Below are 24,838 nucleotides of genomic sequence, written 5' to 3'. Positions count from 1 at the left end.
AATTGTAAATAACTGATTTTTTCACCAACGAAATTAATAAAATATAAATTCAAGACTTAAATTTAAGAAGATTAATTATTGTTTAATGAAGTAGTGAAAAGAGTAGCTTTTGTTTCGTTACATTATTTATAAATATTAAAATATTATATGAAGGTTTCTGGAAGTGACTAGTATAGATAATTTTAGAAAACTATTTCACAAATGGTGCTATCTCCAACCAAACCATTCCTTCCAGCTTTATTAGAAGAAAGGTAGATTCTTCAATGCAATATCAAACTGAAGATGCAATACTAGTTTATAAGATTAGTTTGTACAATATTAATGGTATGACAACTTTCAAGGTTGGAATGTTAATATACTCTTAAAACCTTACAAGACAAATATAGTTATAATAAAATAAAGTTGTTTCTAAAAATGTAGAAATTAACTTTGCAAATATATTTACTTATAATGATTTTATATTATCAATCATTTAAAAAACTTTGTATTGTAAACTAATTTGGAGTCTTGCAAGATATAAAAATACCAAGTAAATACAAATATTGTTGTAAATGTCACACTAATTCTAAAAGTCTTATCCGTTTTGCTTGAAGTAAAAATAAACATGCCATGCAATTTAGTAAAATGTTCAAGACAACAATTTTGCATAAATGTGAATGGTACCATATTGAAACTTTTCATTGGTTGAGACTTTGTTAAGAACTTACCTATTATAAGTATTATCACTATACCAGGTTTAGATAGAATCAGAAGTTACATTAGTTATCATATTCACCTATTTCTGCAATTGTATACTTCTCAAAACTTTAAACATCTGCTTATTTAGACCTTTCAAGATATAAAAAACAACATACAACAAACAGGCACTAAGCAAAATTATAAATATATTCATATGAGCTATGTTTCTTGTTTTTGTGTCTACTAAAATTTCTGGAGATACATTCCATTACATTCTGGACAGTGATACTGCAATTGTATACTTATCAATCAAGTTTTAAATTTATGTGTTTGAAATACTAATCTTTAAATTTTAAAAAATAAATTATGGTTTAAAATTATATCATTTCAATAATAATTCAGAGTAATAAAGCACTATCTGTATAAATCAATATACAGGGTGGGCCATAAGTCAGTTGTCACTAGCAATCCTTAGACTTTGTTTTTCCTAGCGTAGTAGTTGTGAACTTGACTAAGTCAAACACTAGCAGTTTGAGGTTATGTTTGTTTATTGTCGATATCTGAGAAAGTAAGAATAGGAAATTAACAACAGAACAGCGTGTGTTTGTTTTGCAAACATGGTGGAAACATGATCATAATTATAGTGATGTTTGTGGAACGTTTACCAAATATCCAGCCTCCATCTCGACAAGGTATTCGCAAATTAAATTTAAGGTTTGAAGAGACTGGGTCGGTAGCGGAGCTTCCTCGTTCAGGTAGGCCAAGGTCTGTTACTACAGAAGAGAATCTGAATGTTGTCGCGCAATGTTTTGTGCAATCACCGACGAAATCGCAAAGAAAAGCATCAAATAAGTATGGAATAGCAAGAACAAGCCTACGAAGGATACAGAAACAGCTGCATTTGAGACCATATAGGCCTACTTTACTCCAAGGCCTAAATGAAGATGATCCGGACAGGCGTGTGGAATTATTGCACCAAATGCTTTTTTGACAACTGACTTATGGCCCACTTTGTAGATTCAGATGGATACTTCTTAATTAGTTGGAAACCAATCACCTGTCTTTCTCTTAAATTTCTAGAATTTGTGCACGTACAATTTGTGCAAGGAACAATGGATACATTGTTAACTATATTTGTTAGATAAATGCCCATCTCATTAATAATTAAAGTAAACAGTTATATCAAGTACAATAATTTAGTGTCTAGTATTTGGCTTCAGATTATCGTGTTCTCTGTCATTTAGCTTGGTTGTGGCAAATACTGTTTTAATAATTCACAATAAATTTTGAATCACTACTAAGATTGCAGATGGAGAGGTATTCTCATCAGGTGCACAAGTGAGTGCACCACATGTTTTTGACATCAGATATCAGATGTTGCATTACGCAGAAGGTGAAATGGAACTGAACCTAACAATCGCATTAAATCAACCTTTCCTAGCTATGTTATATGTAAAAAACTTGGATATTCCGCCGAACTTTGGGATCATGTTAAACTCTGTCAGGGTGTAAAGCGCATATAGATGAGCTTCAAGAAAGTTTTATGTTGTGCGGAAGCGTAGTTGTATTTTGTTTTTCAACTTTTTTACATTACCTAATTACTTTCCTATCTGAAATATATTTTCAAATAAAATCTAAAAATGTAGTATAGGCCCTAAATTGTGGCATATTTTCAGGGTTTTCACTATAAAAGTTGTGTTTCTACAATATTTTTCTATTTTTTTCCTTTAAACAATTATATCTTTATAGCTATGGTTTTATATGTGTATTGTTCTTGTTATTTTCTAACAGGGTATTTTTTTCACAATATAACTTTTTTTAATTTTACACTTACTCTAAGGTATACAAAATAATACTTAGTCTACTGTTAAAAGTACTGTTTGAAGTATTGAAGAAATGCCAATTTTATTTCTACTGATAAAATAAGCACATATTCTTTATTGCATAATATTTTACACATTTTGGTTACTTGGAAATTTCTTACTAGCTCTTTTTACTGCTAAAAAGTGGTCAAAAGTTAAAATTTGTGTAAACATGTTTCCCTGTTCTCATTCATCTCATGACAACATAGAGTAAAATATAACATTTATAAATTATAGAAACTGTAACTAAAACTACATTTTATTGCAAAAAAAAACTTGCAACATACACAAAAACTGGAACCTATTTTCATAGATTTAGCATGGCTGCGGTGCTAAAGTTGTAATCCACCTGATAAGACAATGAGAACACATCGTCATCTAGATAACACTTAATTAATAGTCTAGGTATCTCTGATGTTGGAGCTTCGTCGTCAACTGTTTTGGATCTCTACGGCTGAATATGGGTTTCAGATTCCAGGAGTCAAGTCTGTGACAGCGTCAGATTTGAGACGCTGTACTAAGCAGAAGGTGAAATGGTGCTGAACTCAACATTTGCATTGAATTTACCCTTTCTTATACCTTAGAAATATTATAGCTACGCATGTTTTATAACCACTTTAACTTATTAAAAGTAATCAGAGAAATAATAAAAGAATTAACAACAATGTTGTACAGTACAGTACTGAATCAGTGCAGTGAGATTATTTATAAGGAGCACACTTGTTAGAGTGAATAATTCAGGGTCATTGGCTTTTTGGAGGAAGAGGAAGATCAGGTGCAAAAGCAAGTAAACCATGATGCAGCAATGGACCACATTGGCAGATTTATTCAATATTTCAGGAAACAAGATGATATATTGCTTTGTGACAAAGTTTTTTGCTAAAACTTTAGTCAAAGACAAAGAAGAAGTGTACAAATAAGAAAAAACAAAAGAATATTTGATTTTTTTATGAAAACCTATACAAGAAGTCCTATTCTGTTATATACATAACAAAGGTATAGTTTATTGAAGCGTAAATACATATTTCATATATTATTTTAATAAATTGTACGGATTGTGTTTTTCTACTGTAATATTAACTGAATTAAATCGATGTGTAACCATATTTTTGCCACTATTGGCATTTTGTAGATTATCTGTGATATCTGCACCAGTGAACTTTGCAACCCAAAATGTTTACTGAATTTTTATTTTTCATAACTGCATGGACTATGAGTTTATTCTTTACTTGGTACTATTCAGTCTGTTTATTTACTGTTTTCTTAATGTTTTTGCATATTTATTAGAGACAAAATATAAAACTTACTAGGAAACATAAGTTTGTACCAAGAGAAAAGCAAATCATAACAATATATGAAAACTCCTAAAACTATATGGTACTTTTTCCAGATCTTACAATAGAAATCCTTGTTTTTACAAGGGCTGTTTTTTAAGTAAGGGCCATTTTTTTTTTTTTAATAAACAACAATTATTTTTTTCAAAATACATTTATTTTCAGAATCTACATACTTTTTTTTCCACATAGTTGCCTTGTTTGTTAAGGCACTTATCATAGAAATTTGCCGCCTGCTCTGACAACCAGGAGTTCACGGCCGTCTTCACTTCTTCGTCGTCATTGTAGCGCTTCCCGCCAAGATGATTTTTCAAGTACCGAAAAAGGTGGAAATCGCTCAGAGCAAGGTTGGGGCTGTACGGCGGATGATTCAAAACTTCCCAGCCAAAAGAGTCGATCATTTCCTGTGTCCGAGCAGCGGTGTGAGGCCTTGCATTGTCGTGGAGGAGCAGAATTCCCTTTGTCAGCATGCCGCGTCTTTTGTTCTGAATGGCGCGTCGGAGACTGGCCAGGGCTGCGCAGTAGGCTTCTGAGTTAATCGTCATTTCTCGCGGCATAAAGTCCACTAGCAAAACACCGCGCCTGTCCCAGAACACAGTTGCCATAACTTTGCGCCGCAACAGCGTTTGCTTGGCTTTGACTTTGACTGGAGATGTTGTGTGCCGCCATTCCATGGACTGTTGCTTTGATTAGGGAGTGATACGGGATACCCATGTTTCATCTCCTGTGACAATTCGACTCAACATGTCGTCTCCTTCCTCGTCGTAGCGGGTCAAGAAAGTCAAAGAACTGCTTAATCTTTTTTTTTGTGATCCTCAGTGAGGAGTTTGGGTACCCATTTTGAGCACAATTTTTTAAAGTTTAGGTTTTCTGACACAATTTTGTACAGTACTGAACTGGACACTTGAGGAAATTCCATAGAGAGAGTGGTTATTGTGAACGGTCAGTCCTCATGAATTTTTGCGTCAACTGCAGTAACCAAATCTCCCGTGATCACAGATGGCCGGCCTGAGCGATCTTCATCGTGGACATTTTCGCGGCCATCTTTAAATTCTCAGACCCATTTCCGCACTTTACCTTCACTCATTGCCTTGGCACCATACACCTCACAAAGCTGACGGTGAATGTCAGCAGCCGACATGTTTCTTGCAGTCAAAAATCGTATCACTGACCGAATTTCACACGCGGCGGGTGATTCGATAATCTTAAACATTTTAAAGATCCACAGTAATGCATACAAGTTAGCTACAGAGCTGCAACTGACATGAAGTTGTTCGCTAGGAATGCCGGGCGCACGCTCGTTACGGCAGGAACGCGAACTACTACCGTGTACGGGAGAACGGCCCTTACTTAAAAAACAGCCCTCGTAACTCAAAACCATATTCATTAGGATGCAGATTATCTTGTTGTAGCCACCATAACTTTAAGCCAGATAATAATCACTGTGTGCTAATATAACAACTCTTAAAACTATTTGTCAACAAATAATTCTGAACCTTTTTCAATTAAATATTAATTACCTGGAGTCATCGCTGTACAATTGCATAATGTCCGAGACACCATTTTTCCTTAGACAGTCCTTCACCTGATCCAGGTACAGGGGTGCAGGATGTGGCATGTTCTGGAGATAAACGCTGTTGTAGGGACTGTGGCCAGACAGTGTTCTAACCGCATCAGTCTCTGCACTGGGGTTCTGAGCACTGCGTGAGAAGTAGTGTGGGTAGAATGCTCCCGCTAGCACAATCTGTATCAGTGTGTTTATATATCATACATGTTCACCAGTTAAATATAAAAGCTCAAGTAGAATAGGTATTCACTGACCCAATTGCAGGAACATTTACAACGAACAGCATAAATCTTGTTGAGCTAATTCTTTAGAAAATAAAGAAAAATAATCATATAAACATAAATCTGTGATATGATTCATGAGTAAATTTACAAGCAGAAAAAAAGGTTCCTGTCTGGATTTTAGCTTCAGCAATGAAATAGGGGTTTACTAAATTTTCTGGAGGACTATTATAGGGGCAATATAAGTGATTTTTTATAAGACTAGTATAAAAATTTAAGTCCATGTAATAATCTGAACACCAAGCACAAACTTTGAGCCCTCTGTACTCTCTAAAACTTCTTTTGTCTCTCATTGGTTGACTTCCTTCTAAAAGTACAATCTTACTTAATGTGTATGCTATGCTTAACCCTGAACTCTGCTGATCACACTGAGTACACTCCACGATCTTCCGGTTCAGCTCAGTACCGGTTTTTACCCACGCTAGTGGTCGTTCTGCCGATAATTTAAATTCTACATAAATTAATTCTTGAGGAATAAAATGATATGTGTGATTTTCACCCACTAACAATAAAAAAATAGAATTCAAATTAGCAATCATTAAATAAAATTATTTACCATCTATTTTTTAACCCTTACGATATATACAATAAAGCTTGATAATAAAAATATGACAGTCGCACATTTATAGAAATTAAAAAAGGTCTATACTAATACCTTTAAAATGAGAGGTTTCTCTGTTGTCTTCCACAGGCCTTTGACTCTCACATTCCCAATGTTGAAGTACTTGAGTCGCTTCTTGATGTCATCCTCTTGCTTGGCAACCTCTCGTAGGTGTTTGATCTGTAGCATGTACCTGCGTGCCCACGCATCCTCTGACATCTTGGATCGGTTGAACCTCCCAAGACCTGTTAGATGTCGCCATACCTGGCAACAGAGTATTCAATTATCGGGCCCATCTTTATTACAACATTTGTTAGTCTACCTTGGTGGATTCAGCTGATCTCAAGGACTTAAGAAAATTAGCATGGATTAGATAGGTGAACAAGATGACACTTTTGATTGTTTTGATAGTTTATGATTTTATGTAGATTAAAGCATACACTAGATAAGAACCGATTGTTGAGTTTCAAATTATATTCTGCATTTCCAATTAACCTGCATATATACCTTATAACATTTATAAATAGAAAAGATTTGGACAAACCTGCAGATCCTTCAATTCAAAATATGCTATCATTTACATAATACTTGCCACATATATACAAATATTGAAAACATTCTTGAAATTTTATACATATGCAAGAAATGTCTACTGTCAACTTTAGAACATTTTGGAATTTACGAACATTTCTACATTAACGTGAATGATATGTATTAACGATGTATTATTAAATTACATGTATTATTATAAAAGATTTGTTAATAAACATATTTATTATTTGGTAGATTTTTAAACATTATACATTAATCAGACATAAATTAATTACAAAATTTTGCCAACAAGGTAAGTTATAATACATGTTAATTATTTAAATTATTTGTATTTTATTTAAATGTTATGTAAAATGTGTACTTATCCCATACAGCACCGAATTTAATAAAAATTTTGAATTTACGTTCTAATTGTCTTCTATTTCAAAGTCTACCCTGTGCCAGGGGTTGTTTTTCCCTGGGGGTGAATATCAACCCTTCTAGGGGTTAAACAATTTTTCATTGAATATAAGTGTGAATGACAAATTCTAAGCAACTTTGGTTCTATGAAGTTTTTTCAGAAAGTCAATCAATACCTTTAGACTTATTCGTGAGTGAAATTGTCGGTTTTCAGGCAAAAAAAACTATGCTTTCAGACATATTCAAAATATTCATTTAATCAAAAAACCTGTAGAGAGCAAAATTATAGCTTATAAAAAGACAAACGAAAACGTGTATTTATAATATGTGCAGACCCAATAAAAACTAAATTACTGCTTGTTGAAAGTTGATTGGTATTTTCAGATGCGAAAATGGAAATTTTCTACGTACAAATAAACAACAACCAATGCATTTTTCAGGGAAAACTCATAGAACCCTTTTTAAAGTCCTTTAAAAATTGTTTTTTTTTCATTTGTTATAAAAGTTTTTAGCATTAAACTAAGCAAATTATAAGGACAGTACCGACAAGTCTTATTCTTTGTTGGAAAAAGTAGTGAAAATCTCTCCCTCCCTTCCACCCTATTTGAAAAAATCTTTGCCACTTTACAATTCACTTTACTTATGTTCTTATAATAATTTTTGAGTGTTATAAGAAAGTTGCTATCCTTAACTTAATTTAAGTGTAGCAAACCTACACTAAAACGTATTGTCAAAAGACTATGTTTCCGATGGAAGAAAGCGGAAGACAATAGAAATATTCTTACTGAGAAACATGACAGTCTATTACGGTTGCAGTATATTTCAAAACAAAAGAATACAGGAGAGAAGGAAGACCTATTATCTATACTGATGAGACATATATTCACAGTTCACAAACTAACCCAATTCATGAAGTGACAGCCCAAATGAGGGACTCAAAGCGCCAATCTCCAAAAGAAAACGTTTAATTGTTTTTCACTATTGGAGTACAGATGGTTTTATACCACCAAAAGCAGGGCTAATTTTCCAATCAGGTAAAAAGAACTGGAGATTATCATGATGAAATGAACTTCAACTATGAAATGTACAATGAAATCAACTACTTGAAATTGTTAATTGACAAACTCATTCTTAACTTGCTTCGAAGACCAGTCATGGTAATGTACAACACCTCATATTGTTATACTCAATTTGATCGTGCTCCAACATTCTCAAGAAGAAAAGAGAGTGGTTGACTTAAAAAAATATAACACACTCACCAAAAATATTGAATGCACGGTATCTAGAAGATGATCCATCAAATCTAGAGTAAATACAGTACTGAATGTAAAATATTAGAAGAGGAAATAAATACTAAAAAACAATAAGTTAAGTTAAGGAACTGAAATAGAATAGAAGACCTTTACTGAATATTGTAAAAATATAAAATACTAATACTATAATTTAAAACAACATCCGCAAAAACTAGAATAACTAGCTTTAGTTATATTAAAGAAAATTTATTACTTAAATATTCTACTAAAATACAATAACATTTTTCAATTAAAAAATCTTTAAATTTTACACAGCATTGTATATAATTTAGCGATTCAAAATTTACTGGAATTTTTTTGTGTAACAATAACCCTATATAAAGTGGACTTTAAAAAAAAAAGAGTTAAATTATGTATCAGATAATTAAAAATGGTTTAATGTCTAGTGTTGTACTAATGTTTCTGATTAAAATTGTCAAATTATAAGGGATCTCTGTATACAGCTATACAATTTTCATAGACATAAAGGTAAGGCAAAGTTAAAATTTTAGTTTGTTTGAATAAAGGTCGACAACTAGCTGTCTTATTTGTCCTTATCATTGCTCTCATTAAATGTTTTGAACCTTTAAAGGTGTTTTCTTTATGGTTTGAAGATCTCCATATTTTAAAACAGATTTGATGCAGTAAAAATAAAGAGTTTTGCGACTTTCAAGAGAAACCATATCAACCAAAATCCTCACTGCAAGTCTAAATAAATTTAACTTTTTTGACAAATATTGGTTGTGTTCTTAAAAAATGTAATGAAATTAATATTCCTAGAAATGTATTAGTATAAGACGAGGTTATTTTTATTACTGTCTAATTGTTTATTTGGATTCTGTCTAAATTGAAACTGTATAATGTAGTTTTAGAATGATTTAGTAAAAGTCCATTTGTTTCAAATGTCTTTAAAGCTTGATAATGTTGATTCTAATGACTTTTCTAATTCAGTAAGTGTTTTATTACTTAGGTGGACACTCGTATCATCAGCAAAATATGCAAAATTCAGGGGTAAGTCTTCAGGAAGATTGTTTATATAGATTAAGAATAAAATTGGTCCCAAGATTGACCCTTGTGGGACTCAAACAAACATTAGACCATGAAGACTTAAAGCTGTTTGAACCTTTTTTAAATGATAGTTCTCTGTTTCCTTTCACTCAAATACAATTACGAGATATTAAGTACATTATGCCTTCTTATTCCAATGCTACAAATCTTACTAAGCAAATGACCGTGATTAACAAAATCAAAAGCCTTAGACAGGTCACACAAAAAAAACCGGCTGTAAAACTGTGAACCGTCCAAGGTCCTAGACACACCATTCCCAAATGACTTGAGGGCTAACTCTGTATTTCTATTATTTCTATTTTTCCTAAACCAAATTGCTCATTACAGATGAGATTATTTGTCTCCAATAAGTCATTCAGTCAGTTTGCTCAATTATTTTTTGAATATTGCTTAAAAGAGAAATTGGATGATAATCAGAGATATCATTTTTGGAGCCTTTTTAAGAATATGGATGACTTTTGCTAGTTTTAGGAGTGTAGGGAAAGTTCCATACTGCAGTGCTTGGTTAAAGATATGGGTCAATAATGGGCTTTTATATCAAAATTTCAACAAATGTATTGGTATTTCATCCCAACCACTGGATTTTGTATTTTTCAGATTTGATATTAGTTTTTCTGCTTCTTTTACTTTTATTAGTTTAAACTCATCTATAATAGTTTTATATTCTCTTCTTTGGTTCACATTATTTTTATTAATATCTAGAGATGGAATATTTAGTTATTGCACTATTTTGACAAATTATATTTTTAACTGTAGGCTATATCAATATGATTTGTTATTTTTGCGTTATTAACACTCAATGTAATGTCAAGTTACTCTTCTGATTTTATAATTTACCAAGTAACTTTCGATTTATTATTAGATTTATGTAAAAAATTGTAATTGACCATTCTCTTACCTCTATTTATTACTGCTCTAAATACCTTGTTATATTGTTTTACATATAACTTAAAACTAACATTGGCACTAGGTTTTGCCAGTAAATAAAATTGTGTCTTGTGTTCGGCTAAAATTCTTATCCTTTTTGTAATCTACCTTTTTTGGATGTATAGTAGGGAAGTACCCAAAAAAATAACAACAAACAAATATGGGGGTTTGTTTATATGGGTTGTATTTTTTTTCTACAAAAAATCTTACACATACTGAAACAACAAATTTTCAGAGAACATGAATTATTTTCATCAACAGAACCTTCAAATGAGATACAAAGGTTAATTGATATGTCCAATGCAAAAATAAAAACTGCTTAATTTTTGTAAGCACATTTTTTATTTTTTAACGTAGTCTTCTAGTAAGCTTATACACTAAGTCCAACACTGTTCTAGCTTGTTGATCCCTTCCAAATTTGGCCATGTCTGCAAAATAGCCATTTTTTTCTGCTATCATATCCTCGTTAGAATGAAATGTTTTCCCCATCAGCCATGTCTTCAAATAAGGGAGCAAATAACAGTCAAACAGTCGACATAGCCAAATTTGGAGAATAGGGGGATGTAGAATGATTTGGAACCCTAATTCCAATAGTTTTGGGCCTGCAACTGCTGAGGCATGAACTGGTGCACTGTCATGATGGTAAAAAACTTTTTTGTGGGACAGTCATGGACGTTTTTGTTGCAGCTCGGTTTTCAAACAATGCAATAACAATGAATAATACTCACCAGTAATGGTTTTACCCTTTTCTAGATAGTTGATGAAGATTATTCCTTATGCATCCCTAAAGACGGTTGCCATAACCTACCCGGCTGAAGGAACAGTCTTTTGCCTGGTCCAAATTTCCCCTTGTCAACCCATTTTGTAGATTACTCTTTGGTCTAGGAGTATAGTGGTGTTATTCACGTTTCATCAACAGTGACGAAACAATGCATAAAGTTCTCCGGTTTGAGCTGGAACTGCTGCTAACCGATTTTGTTTTTGATCAATCATAAGCAATTGCGGAATCCACCTTGCAAACAGTTTTCTCATGTCCAAATATTGGTGCAAAATATTATGTACCAGTTCACTCGAGATGCCCACAGCACTAGCAATCTCATGCACCTTCACTCTTCCATCATCCATCACTATATCATTGGATTTTGTCAATGATTTCCTCAACAAGGCTTCCAGAACGTTTAATGTCTTTTGTACTCATATGGCTAGTCCAAAAATGTTGAAACCATTTATAAACTGTTCTTATCGATGGTGAACAGTCACCATGATATTTATCAAGCTTCTATTTAGTCTCCTAATTCCATAAAGTAATGTTCTATAACATTACACGTAATGCTTTTTCGTGCAGTTTTGAAAAAAATACCTTGACTTCCTCGATTCTAATGAATTTCAAACACTAAGAAATAGACCGATCAGGCTGAAACTTGGTTTGCATTCTTCCAATAGATGCTACCTACTGAAAATAACCTCAGTACACATCAGTAGTGTTATCTCTAATGTTCTATTTCTTTTTTGACTTTGTGTCTATAGAGGAAGAGTCATTAACCCTTCAACGTGGTTCCACGTGACATTCACGGCTGACTAACGAAGCCCGTTGCGGTGGTCCACGTTTTCGTGCAGACCGTAGAAAGAGGACATTCCATTCTTGATTTTCGTATTCACAGAATATTATTTTTTTATTCAGCTGTTCTAAACCTAAACCAAACAGATGACTCAGTCAGCTGTCTTGCGATATTCCAATACATCGTGTCTGCTGTTGTTTATTGCTGACCGGCTTGTGTTTACACTGTGTTTTATTAGATCTTGTATAATATTAATTGTTTTATATTGTTTTTATAGTTGTTAGTAGACGTAATGGTTATTATTTTGAGCCTAAATAATACTATTACATTCTTCAGTAAGTGCAAATAATAATGGTAGTAATTTAGTGAATGTGTGTTTGTGAGTGATGTAGGCCTAGGCCTATCAGTGAAAGTTAGTTGTTTTTATGGATAATTTGAACAATTTAGGGTAAGTGTTTTTATAATTTCTAACTTTTAGACATTTCTTTATTGTTTATAAAACGTAAAGATATCACAATGTCAAATGGCAGTGACCAAATAGCCAACTGGCGAAATGAGCAACTGTCAGACTGTGGCAGTGAGATAGATTTTAGCCCTGGTGTGGAAGATTTGGATTATACACAGTTAGATTGTATTGAAGATAATTTAAATGATGATCAAATGTTGCTGGTTGGGGGAAGTACACCAGAAATGAAATCTTGCTTCCTAGGCCTAAAAAATCAAAAAAAGGTCCCTCAATGATTTGGGAAACCATGGAGGGTTACATTCCTGAAAGAGAAGTTTTTACTGGGCAACCAGGATATAAATTTTTTCTAAATATTTCTGTAAGACTAGAACTAATCAAGGGTCTTATTGAAAAGTATGGCTCAGAAGTCAAGAGGCCAGTCTATGGGCGCCCTTCCATTGAGCCTAAACCAAAACGCCTAGTTGAGAGGCATTTCATCGAAAATATACCTCCTACAGAAAAGAAATCCAAGCCATACAGAGTTTGTGTGGTATGTTCCAAACAAGGAAAAAGGAAAGAAACAAGATTTTGGTGCCCTGATTGCCAGGCTGCAATGTGTGTGGGAACCTGCTTCAAGAACTATCACACCAAATCAAATTTTTGACTGGTAATTTTTCATCTTGATATGAATAATATTCAACATTAATTAATATTGTAACCTAAACAACTGTTTTTATTAGATGTAAGATAAATTAATAAAATAAAATTTGTTACAATATATACAGGAGGTACATAATGTAATTATAAATAAATATAGTAATCTATGATCATTAGCACAAAAAACTACCGCAGCAGGCAGTTGGTGGGCTCCAGGAAATCCCCACATTGAAGGATTAAAAAGTGCATTATGATCTGACACAGATTGATCAATGCTATATATTTTATTGAGTTCAAAATTTGCACTAGTTAGTATATTGCCTATGCAGCTACCAGTATTAGGGATTATTCTCATAGAATATTTATTATTAATTTTAAAAGCAAATATTTTAAACAATATTTTGAAAGTTATTAGATAAACTATTGGACTTGAGTAAATCAATGTTTCAATCAGAGGCAATTACTACTTTCTTGTGTAACATTTCTTCTTTTAAGTTTTATAAATAATATTTTTATTTATTAATGAACAACTTTGTAACTTTGTAGCCAGGTATTCGGTATAGTGCCAACAAAATTGAGTGATTTTATTTCAATAAAAGAGCCCTAAAAAATTAATTCTTCATTTAGAGTAGCTAGGTCATGCCTTAAGTCGCTGTGAAGGAAAACAGAAGATCCTCCATGTGAGTTGACTAAAATATCCACAGATCCTCCATGTGAGCTGACTAAAATATCCACCTATAAGAGTAAAGTTAGGTAATCTATTTAAAAGATAACAGTAAGTTTTGTTAATATTATGTTCATTCAAACAAATAATTTTCATATTTAATTCACAAGTTGAAATAAAAGCTCAAAATTATTAAATTTATTGGTTAATCCTTGTATGTTGTACAGTATAGAAGGCTTTACATTGAAGCTACGTTTTCCTAGCTCCGCGACTGGGCTTTTTGCGCTGCGTGCTCCGTAACTGAAGAAACCACCGGTTCTCTGTAAACCAATGGAGGTGTCTTCCTAGCTACGCGTTGTGTGCTTAAGCCTTAACCGCGCTGCGTGGCCTTGGCTGCGTGACTGAGAGCACTGCCTTGAGAGCAGTCAATCACGCACCGAGGGCTGACGACTGTGTGTATATTATTATTATTATTATACACTTTCATGTTAACTTGAACAAATTTAGATGAATCAAATTAATACTTACAGTGAACAGATGAGATAATGTACAAGTTCTACTGATGATAATAGAAATCTTTAAATTTGGCGTTTTTAAACCTGAGGTAGTGAACATTAAAATAAATAAACTCTCTTCCCTTCATTACTAAGCTACAAAGTTTGCTCACATTACAAAGTTTTTTTCTGATACAGAGCTTTTATTTTATTTGAGTAGTAAGCTCCATTAAAGTAATCAGTAAAACTGCTTCTTACTTTAAACCCTTCTGCTTTAGCATAGCCTCCGACATAAGCCAAAGGGATCATGTTTTGTGTAGGAAGTTCGTGCTGCGGATGAGTCACTAGTCCTTTGGGGTTGCGTGCAATAAAGTCATCCCTGACCCAGTTATGAAGAGAGCAACTTACGAATATGACTAAGTCGCCTGTTTCTGGTTTCAAGTTTAATGGTGTGAAAAAAATTCTGAAAATGTGACACAAAATACCAAATGCATTTTCAGTTACTCTTCTAGCACGACAAGTGGCGTAGTTAAAGTGTCGTTTATGAACATCTGCGATTGCTTGTTTGTGCGTGTAGGGTTTCATGACATGATTACCCAGTTTAAATGCTTCATCTCCTACTGCAACGAATGGTAGCTTAATTTCAGAAGAAGATACGTTTTCAGGAGGTGGGAAAATAGATCCTTCTTGAATCAATTTCCCCATTTTAGACTTTTTAAGATTCCAGCATCTCCTTCTTTGCCGTATGCTCCGACATTGATCAGTACAAATTTGCAGTTTGCGTCAGACATAGCAAACAATACAATGGAGAAAAAGTTCTTAAAATTGTGAAAAGGGATCCTGAATGAGCTGGTGCAACTGTCCTCACGTGTTTTCCGTCTATTGCAGATATACAATTTGGGAAATCTCAGTTAACCCAGAATTCTTCGGCTTTCTGTTTCCAATCAATCTCCGATGGTAGTGGCAAATGCACATGTTCTATTTTGTCCTTGACAACACTGTCAAAACGTCTGGGACAAAATTTGATATTGTAGACGCAGAAATTCTATATTGGAAAGCAAATGATCGATATGATTCTCCCGTAGCCAGAAACCTGAAAAAATAGAATTGTATAACATTTTACAACAATGAGTAACAGCAATGTCGACATCCTCGTCCATTTCTTCGTCTGCGAAGAGCAATAACTTTGCCAAAGCATTCCTATTCCGGTCCATATCAATGAAAACTGTACATTTCTTCAAAAGTTGAAACTGGACGAGGAGAGAGTTTAAGTCACGCGTTAAATGACAGATCCTAGGAAAACACATTTGCGCTGCGCAGTATTTAAATGCGCTTCAACTAAACACGCTGTGCACTTGGCCTTAATTACGTATCACGGAGCAAGCCCAGTCGCGGAACTAGGAAAATGTAGCTTGAGATCATCATTTTGAACTATCTAAAACCAATCTTTTCCTCAGCTTTAAAAAACTAGTTTCACCAGGTTCATTAGGGCTACTTGAAGTAAGGGTAGATTACGGTGACTAGCAGTCAGGAGCAGATATTGTGGTCTGAGATGGAATTAATAATTAGGCTATACAGGGGTCCTGTCCAAGTCTGAGCTAGCAGGTGAGTCTTGTTGTACTTGGATAGTGGAATGAAGCTTTAGAGATTGAAAACCTCAACAATTGAGAGTTCATTGTTGAGTCATTAAGGTTTCCTGGTGCTTACCTGTTTAAATATGTTTGTTCCATGTCCTTCACATTCACTAGCTGTTGGATCCTTTCGAAAATTGAATATATTTTCTATTTTATTAACCATTTTAACCCGGGAGAAAAAACGATGTTCTCTTAAAACTGCCGTGCCAATTTTATGAAAATCTCATACAACTGCTGCATGCTCACTGCTTTGTTTTTGTACGTTTTTTTATAACAAATTAATTTTCTGATTTATACTCAGGCTATTGTAATGTTTCTGGTACCAAAGTTTGCAGAATTACATTTTCTAACTAAATAAAGAATTTTAAAGTTTATCAAAGCAATTTAATAATTAGCTATTATATGTTTTTCATGTTTATAAACTTTTAAAAATGTTAAAAAATAACTTTTAAGCCTTAAAACTACAAGAAATAATAAAAACTTTAGTATGGAGAGCCAAATATTTCAGTTCTGCATTTAATTAGCTATAACATATCAAAATTTCATACTCTTAGGGGAACAAATAATAATTTTATAATAAAATAAAATAAAATTGTTATGTGCCAATTTTTGGAAAAATAAAAACAAATACAAATCACTCACCAATAGTATCAAAAGGAGTTCAAATCATTGAACCAATGAAGTTTTTTTCACTATCACTAAGTCACAAAATCTATTTACACATTGTTTCAACTCAAAAACATAAACATAACCAAACACAGTTGTTTGAAGCAGAGTAAAACAGCATCGCCTGCCGACTGCCAAGACGCATTGATCAGCTGTGGACGACTCAGTATTTAGAATAAAAAAAGTCAAAGACTTTTAAATAGATGATTTATATTGATTACTAAATCACCAATAAACTACAAAAAACTATAAACAGAATTAAATATATATTTCTTGAGCCAATATACTTTATTTCAAAACATGAAATCAGCGGACACTAAATTGTCCGCCCGTACGTTTGGCGAGTAACTTGGCGGTCAATATATTGTCCGCTCGGGTTATAAGGGTTAAAATGCAATCTGTGGTTGGTGTACATATACCTTGGTATAAAGGATATTATTTGGCATCTCCGTTAATTTTCTTTATCACATTATTTAGGTTAAAACTAATTATTTCAATTGAGAAAGATGGGCAATCATTCATTGGCAATTTTGTAACTAATATGTTATTGTGATTGATTTTCTTAGCTAAGATGTTCAGTTCATTGACAACAATATTCTCTGTAGAAGTCCCTACATCATTGGTTCCAGCTATGGTGCAGATGTAATCAGCATTTGTGAAATCCTCACTAAATGATTGTACATCGCTATACACACTTTTTTATTTTAGCCTCTGGTCTCACTCTCGTTGAACATTCCACGGACACAGGAGATAGTCAACCCATACAACAGAGATATTATGCAATGTCTCTCACACGTCTCAAACTAGTCCATGCTGAGTTGGATAGGATGTTGTCTCTTGGTGTTGTAACACCATCGAAAAGTGGGTGGCCCTCGCCTATTGTGCTTGTAGATAATCCTGATTGTTCAACACATCTTCGTGTGGATATGAGGTGTGTGAATGCAGTTATGAAACGTGATGATTAAAACAATGCCGTTTGGCCGACACAATGCTCCGGTACCCTGGCAACGATTTGTATATGCGGTAGTTGGTGCTGACATGGAGCCATATATCTTTGTTTACTTGGATGATATTATCATTGTAACATTCGAGTTTCAACAGATATTAAAAGTTTTTTGAGAGATATTGAAGAGGCTACACCACGCCAACCTCACTCTCAATGAGGAAAAATGTCGCTTTTGCCATTTGCAGTTGAAGTACCAGGGCTATGTTGTGGACAGATGTGGTCTTTGTGTGGATTCCAAAAAAGTTGAGGCTATTGTGAACATCCCTGTGCCTAAAACTGAAAAGGTCGTTCAACAGTTTTGTGGTACAGCCAGCTGGTACCGGCACTTTATTCCTGATTTTACAACTAGAATGCACTCTCACCATGCTGCTGCTGCATATATATATATATATATATATATATATATATATATATATATATATATATATCCTCTGTAAGATTGTTAAAATGAATACATATTATTTGACATTATTATATTTTTGAAACAGAGGAGAACTGTATACAATTTAATCTTACCACATAAGCATTGAGGTAAGCTATAGAATCACTCTCTGATGCATCAGCCCACAGTAACTTGTTGTTGTATGCTTCCAACCTTTTTCGGAATGGTTCACTGAATATGTTCCTCACAGACATTGCACTTCCTGAAAATTACACATTCTATCGATTAGGTCTTATAAATCCTTAAACCATGTTATTATTTGTTTTACAATACAACCAATAAACCTAATGTGGTTTTCTTCGAATAAACTGTTTTTAAACTTGTCAAAAACACATATAATAAAATTTCAAACTATTCTTCATAACAATGACTTCAGAATGAAATGACATACTACAGGTGGTGATTGTGTTCATGTTGTGCTCTCTGATTTTTTAAGAAATTTCATTAGTTTTTTAAAGAAATTTTAAATGAAATTTACAATTTATTGTTCAGTTTGACACCAGGTACAGTTACAAATAAACAGCTTTAACAACAGCAAGGTAATATCTCACATTTTTATATTTTTCACAATTAGTTTCTGAAAATATTGGTATATTGTAAAAAAATGTCTAGAGTAATATTTTTACTAGCTAATTTTAGGAATCATGTAACTACCAGTTATGTACAAATGGCCTACTACTCATTTTTTGAAAGTATTATAAGGTATGGTTTAGTGGTATGGAGGAATGGGGTAGGCATAGAGAAGATTTTAATCCTGCAGAAAAAAGCAGTAAGAATATTAACTGGCTCTAAGCCATTAACTCATTTCATTGTAGACCACTTTTTGTAAAAACCAGTATTGTAACCATTGTAAATTTGTATATTTGACGTTTTACTTTTAGTTAAGAAATATTTAAAAAAAATACCTTTTAAGAAACATGACACATTACCATGATACCAGAAATAGTAATAAGCTCGAATTATCAAGATTTAGGTTAACTAGAACCATGAATTACCATAACTATCAAGGCTTAAAAATGTACAATAATCTACCTGCTTCATGGCAAAATCTAACAGAGAAAACATTTTCAGTAGTGTTACATGACTGGCTATCTAGAAATCCATTCTATAAATTAGACAAATATTATAAAGCCATAAAAGATATGATATGAAGTTGTAGCCTATAAATTAGTAAGAAGTTGTACAACATTTAATCTGAATATTAGTACTTGTATTATATCTACTTTCTCATCTTTGAATAAACCTAAGGATAAAAATTGAGAATGACTGTTTAAACTAAATGACAGTATCTACTGCAATGTATGTAACACGCTGAAGGATAAATAAAATGTCTTATTGTCAGTTATCCAATAAATCCTTCCATGTACACTAAACAATGTTTCACTACATAAGTTTCTAGATGTTTATTTTTATTCAAATTTAAAATGGGAGTCTCATATTTAAAAACTCAGCAAGCAACTTAATCCTCTCCCGGGCATTCGCCTCCAATTGTCTCGTCAGGGAGCCTGGTGTTAAAGTCAGATTGCCACAAACTACTTTATCATTGCTATCTACTTTGTGCTGTGTATGACGGATGGGGCTACTTTTGGAATTGCTAATAGAAATATCTATTGAAAATAATGTTCTCTTTTTGCATTGCATGTTTTGTGCCTATTGATGCTATCTAGGAGTATTATATGAAACGTTTTATTAATCTCTTCATTGACAGTAATTTAGCCATTTTTCATCAAAATTCCTTCCAACTTCTTTTGCTATATTACATAATTATTAGACTTATTTGTAACTTCTCACAGCTGGTGTTTTACTGACATATTGTTATGTTGTTTTTTCAGTTCTTTGTTCAAGACAAATAGTCTTATTTTAATATAACTATACAAACTAACATTTCTTGCACAAATAAATCTTCATTTATATTTTGTTTACTTTACATGTTTATTTTTCAAATACCATCATATTGTAGAGAACTTAATAAAATGTATAATGACATATAATATGAAACAGTTTTGTTTGAATATAGTTGTTAAAATAATAAACACAAGAGAGCAACAGAGTGGCCCAATCAATTTAGCCCAGTTGCAATCATGATAATTCAACCGGAAGAGGGTTAATTCTGTGATATATGTCGTGAGGTGTCTCTCTACATTTGCAGACCGGAACACGCTCAAGCTGGGTTATATTGGCTTAGTGGAATCTAGACTAAATTATAGAATTATATCATGAAAGTACACTACCTCTAGCAATGTTCAGAAAATTTTTCTGCTTCATGCTTTGAGGGTTGTTTGGGGCATTGGGTAGCGTGACAGTGGTAGAGAGCTGTTCTGATCAAGTGGCACCCTTACATTTACAAGATTACTAATTTATTACAAAAAGTTTCATATTTAAAATTCGTAATCTCTCTTCTATGCTAGAACATAAAATAGTATGTTGTAATTTGATCAAATATCTCAAGTTAGTATGACGAGTACAGAAAATTGTAAACTTCTATTGTGTCAAATAAATGACTATGTTATTGTTATGAATATGACTATTCCTTATTGACGGTTGACCTGCTCTCAGACTCGCAACTACCTTAGAACAAGAAGATTATTCAAAAACCTTTAAATGCCTCAAACACTCATTGTTACACACTGTCTGCATCATTGTATATGTTTCTGATACAATATTATAGCAATTAAAACAAAATTGCAGCATTTTGTTCCATTTTCCTAATTCTACCACCTGTCTTAACAAGCAAGTAAACTCAACACTCTCCATTCATAAAACAATAATGACAAAAATTGTGTGTAGATAAAACTTTAAACTATTTCAGTAGTGTTCAGAGAGATGACACCAATTGTAGCCCAGTCATGTGGTGTTTAAAAAGGGTTTGAAGTGGAAACTCATGATGTAATTGGGTGTTATTTTTGTTTTATGTTTTTGAATGCAGGAATGCACTATTAGAACTGGCAAAGAGAAACAAAATTGTCCTTGGCTGGGTGCTGGACCATAAATGTATTTCTGGGAATAAAACAGCAGAAACCCTTGCCAAAATAGGCTCCAAAAGCCTTTTGTACGATCAGAGGTGGTCTATCAGTTAGCTTTCCCCTACAGTAAAGCTATAGTAATTGTCTAGTAAAATAGGATTAGGTTGCATACACAAGTGTCAGTTGCTGCTCTGTAGCTAAACCTATAAGCATCACTGTGCGTATTTCAACATGTTTAAGATTATTGAATCGCCCGCTGCCTGTGAAATTCGGTCAGTGATAAGTATTTTGACTGTAAAAAACCTGTTGGCTGCTATCATTCACCATCAGCTGTGTAAAGTGTACAGAAATATCATAATGAATGAAGATAAAATTCAGAAACAAGTGAGGTAGTTCAAAGATGGCTTTAAAAAAGAAGATTTAACTTAACCTTCCATGGTCTCAGAAGACTTTGTGATGGCAATTACAAAGAAAATTCGTGAAGACAGGCAACACAATAACCACTCTTTCCATAGAATTCCTGACGAATTCTTGTCAATAGAATGGCATCACACATCTTCTCCTGTCAAGGTCAAGCCCAAACAAATGCTGTCACAGCTAAAGATCCCATGAGATACAACAATCAAGGCAGAAAGAAGCCTATTGCTCAACCATAACCAAGCCCCACTGAGCAATAAAAAACAAAAGACGCAGCAAGCTGAATAAGCCCCCAACAGTATCCTTGCCTTGATGTTGCAATGGGGCTTTTGCACTCTGACAACCTCAAGAGCTACAACAGCAGTAGTGCTTAGCTACTGGTAGGACCTCCTATGTCAGTCAGGATAAACCATTGTCCAAGCGGACTTGATCTAATGAGTGGACCCCTGATGCTGCTCCCTCGTAGGAAACGAGATGGTCTAGCAGGTGGGATCAATGACCAGATACAGGGAAGGGAATTGTCTGGTGAAGCCAGGATCTCTCTCAAGGATCAGATAACAAGCTAGAAAGATGTCATTGCTCCGGAGACCTATCCTGATACTAGGTTCTCTGAGGAGCAATGTGAATCTGTGCAGGTCAAGCTGATGAAGGACGTGTGTACTGTCACTCAAAATCTGTCTCAAATCCTGAAAACTTATCCAGAGAAGGGCGCTCTTGTAACCTGTGGCAACAAATCAATTAGATATTGGCTACGTAGAAAGTCAGCTGAGGAGAGGGGGTGGCAATAATTGTTGCAGAGTACAGAGATCTCCTGCATTGTACTAAGACCTCCTTAGAACTGACAAGCTTATGGCTAAGAAAGGTGTTAAGTATGTCATAGGCCTGATCGAGAAATTGGGCCTTGGGTTGTTGACCAAGGACTGGAGACATTGATACCAAAAAGGAGGAGGATCGCCAGACTCTTATCCATTGATGCACAGGTTCTAAAACAAAGGGGCTGGAGAGCCTTCATAGGAATCACCAGGTTGCAGATCAGAGTGCTTGAAGGTCATAATGATGACAAAGATCATTTAACCCTTAAACTGGCTTAAAGTGATTATCAACACATTAACTATGAGGGCCATCTGGAAAGTAGTATCCGTTAGCGCCGCATGAAGCATTGACGATGCACGTAGCCGCTCAATGCAATATTCCTCAGGTACTAACATATATTTTTACATCATGTATTTTATAAAATGTATTTAATAATATTATATTTTAGAACATAAATTAAAATGCATATACATTTTGACAGTATAATAGATCTAAGCAAATTATTTTTCCTAAAGTGCGCAAGTGCTATTTTGTAGTTATGAGTATTGTTTATTTATACCATTATTTTTCTGGTTTTAAATAATTTTTATTGTAAATCCTAAGTAGGATAAAAAAAAGAATATAAATTGAATTAAATAAGGAATATAATGTTTTGAGCACTAAATATAAGTTTATTGTTAACATAATGATTTAAACAAGCCCTTGTTTGCTAACTTGGTATCGTACAAGCGAGAAAAAGGGTAGCGCTTTTAACTGAAATTCAATGCTGTATATCTCTAAATGTAGTTAAGTCTTAGTCATAATTTTTTTATGAGATATTCCTATTTGTATAAAGAACATTCTGTAAAATTATCATTTATTTCCATTCAGTCCCTTTTTAGTTATTAACCCTAGAAAATTGACATTATTAGGCTTTCGGCCATTTTTGAAAAGCTCTAGAAAAAAAAGGAGCGCATTCTCAGGGCTAAAACTTTTTCAGTAGGTAGTTATGTTAGTTTTCAACAAAGAAATAAAATATTAGTAGTGAGTCTCTTTTCCTTCTTAAACTTTTATGGTCTTAAAAAGTAACAATTGATGATTTTCTTCCGAGATTTTGCAGAACAAGTTTGACTGACTTTCTTGCACAAAAGAAACATTATTATAATGTCAAATTGAAGTTCATTTTATGCTGAACACACTGGTTTTTGGATTATTCTGATATTTTTTAAAATAGCTTGGCAATTAAACTTTTTGCAAACCGCGTATTTTACTAAAATCTGCAAAACCACCATTTTAAAAACGGCTGCTAGGAAAAAACTATGGCTTGTAAAATTTTTTCAAATAGTGTTTTGTGATTGTCTACTCATAGGGAACTCATAATAAAAAAATTAGGCAAATTAAAAATATTCAGCAACATGGCCTGGGTGATTTGAAATGGATTGACCCTGAAAAGATTGTAATAATTCGTCTAGTCTCCTTTCTAAATAATAAAAGATTTTTCAGTACAGACCAGTTTGGGTTTACAAAGGGGAAATCAACAGAGGATGCTCTCATTGACGTAACTAACTTGATATACGGTAGCTTAAACAGTAGTAAATTGACAACTGGTATTTTTGTTGACTTTAAAAAGGCTTTTGACTTGGTAAATCACAAAATACTCCTAAATAAACTTGAGACAGCCGGTATCAGGGGTTCCGCCTTAAACTGGTTCAATAGCTACTTAACTGGGAGAAAGCAACAAGTGAGAATAGGTAACCACCTTAGTACTCCCTCAATAATTATGACAGGAGTGCCCCAGGGTTCCGTTATCACTGCAACTTTATTTTTAATTTTTATAAATGATTTATTACAAACTAATTTGAAAGGAAAAGTATTTGCATTTTCTGATGATTTGGCTTTATTTTACTCTCATTCTAATGTAAATTGCTTGGGGGATATTATGCCTCATGATATCACAAAATTACAAAATTGGTGTGAAGCTAACAGAATGATAGTTAATGTTGACAAAACAAAGTATATTAACTTTAGCCTTTCAGATTACAACATTCTGTTCACTTTAAAATTTCATGATTATAATTGTAGTTATATTGATTGCAACTGTCAACATATAGAAAAGGTCAATAACATTAAATATTTAGGTATAATCTTTGATAGTAGGTTAACATGGGAAAACCATATAAGCGACCTTCATAAGAAATTACGCATGTCAATAAGAAAGTTATATTTTTTTTAAAACTGTTGTGATAAAGAACTATTAAGAACATTATATTATGCACTAATCCATTCACGGATGCAGTATGGAATAAATGTTTGGGGTGGGACGTTTAAATATCTAATTAAAAAAATAAGAGTTACGCAAAACTACTTCCTTAGAATAATTTTAAATAAACGAAAAACTGACAGTTCATTTCCACTTTACGTTGATTTAAAAATATTACCGATTCAACATCTGTTTGTATACAAGGTGTTAAGAACCTTCTTTATTAGAAGCGAGAATAATGGGAACCAAAATTTATTTTACTCTACCCGTAATGTACA

General features: G+C 33.3%; 1 protein-coding gene across 2 annotated transcripts in view; it reads right to left on the bottom strand.

Moving 5' to 3' along the window:
- Positions 1-24,838, bottom strand: part of LOC124372256 (probable ATP-dependent RNA helicase spindle-E) — a 116,419-nt gene that overhangs the window by 30,721 nt on the left and 60,860 nt on the right. For both annotated transcript variants that reach the window (XM_046830640.1, XM_046830633.1), the window contains exons 12-14: positions 18,203-18,330; positions 6,378-6,587; positions 5,395-5,618 (exon numbers count right to left, since the gene is read on the bottom strand). In XM_046830640.1, the coding sequence (XP_046686596.1) occupies positions 5,395-5,618; positions 6,378-6,587; positions 18,203-18,330 (562 nt within the window). The remainder of the gene's footprint in view (positions 1-5,394; positions 5,619-6,377; positions 6,588-18,202; positions 18,331-24,838) is intronic.

This window comes from Homalodisca vitripennis, chromosome 1, assembly GCF_021130785.1.
Source record: "Homalodisca vitripennis isolate AUS2020 chromosome 1, UT_GWSS_2.1, whole genome shotgun sequence".
NCBI lineage: Eukaryota > Metazoa > Arthropoda > Insecta > Hemiptera > Cicadellidae > Homalodisca > Homalodisca vitripennis.
This window is presented reverse-complemented; position numbering and strand designations above follow the sequence as displayed.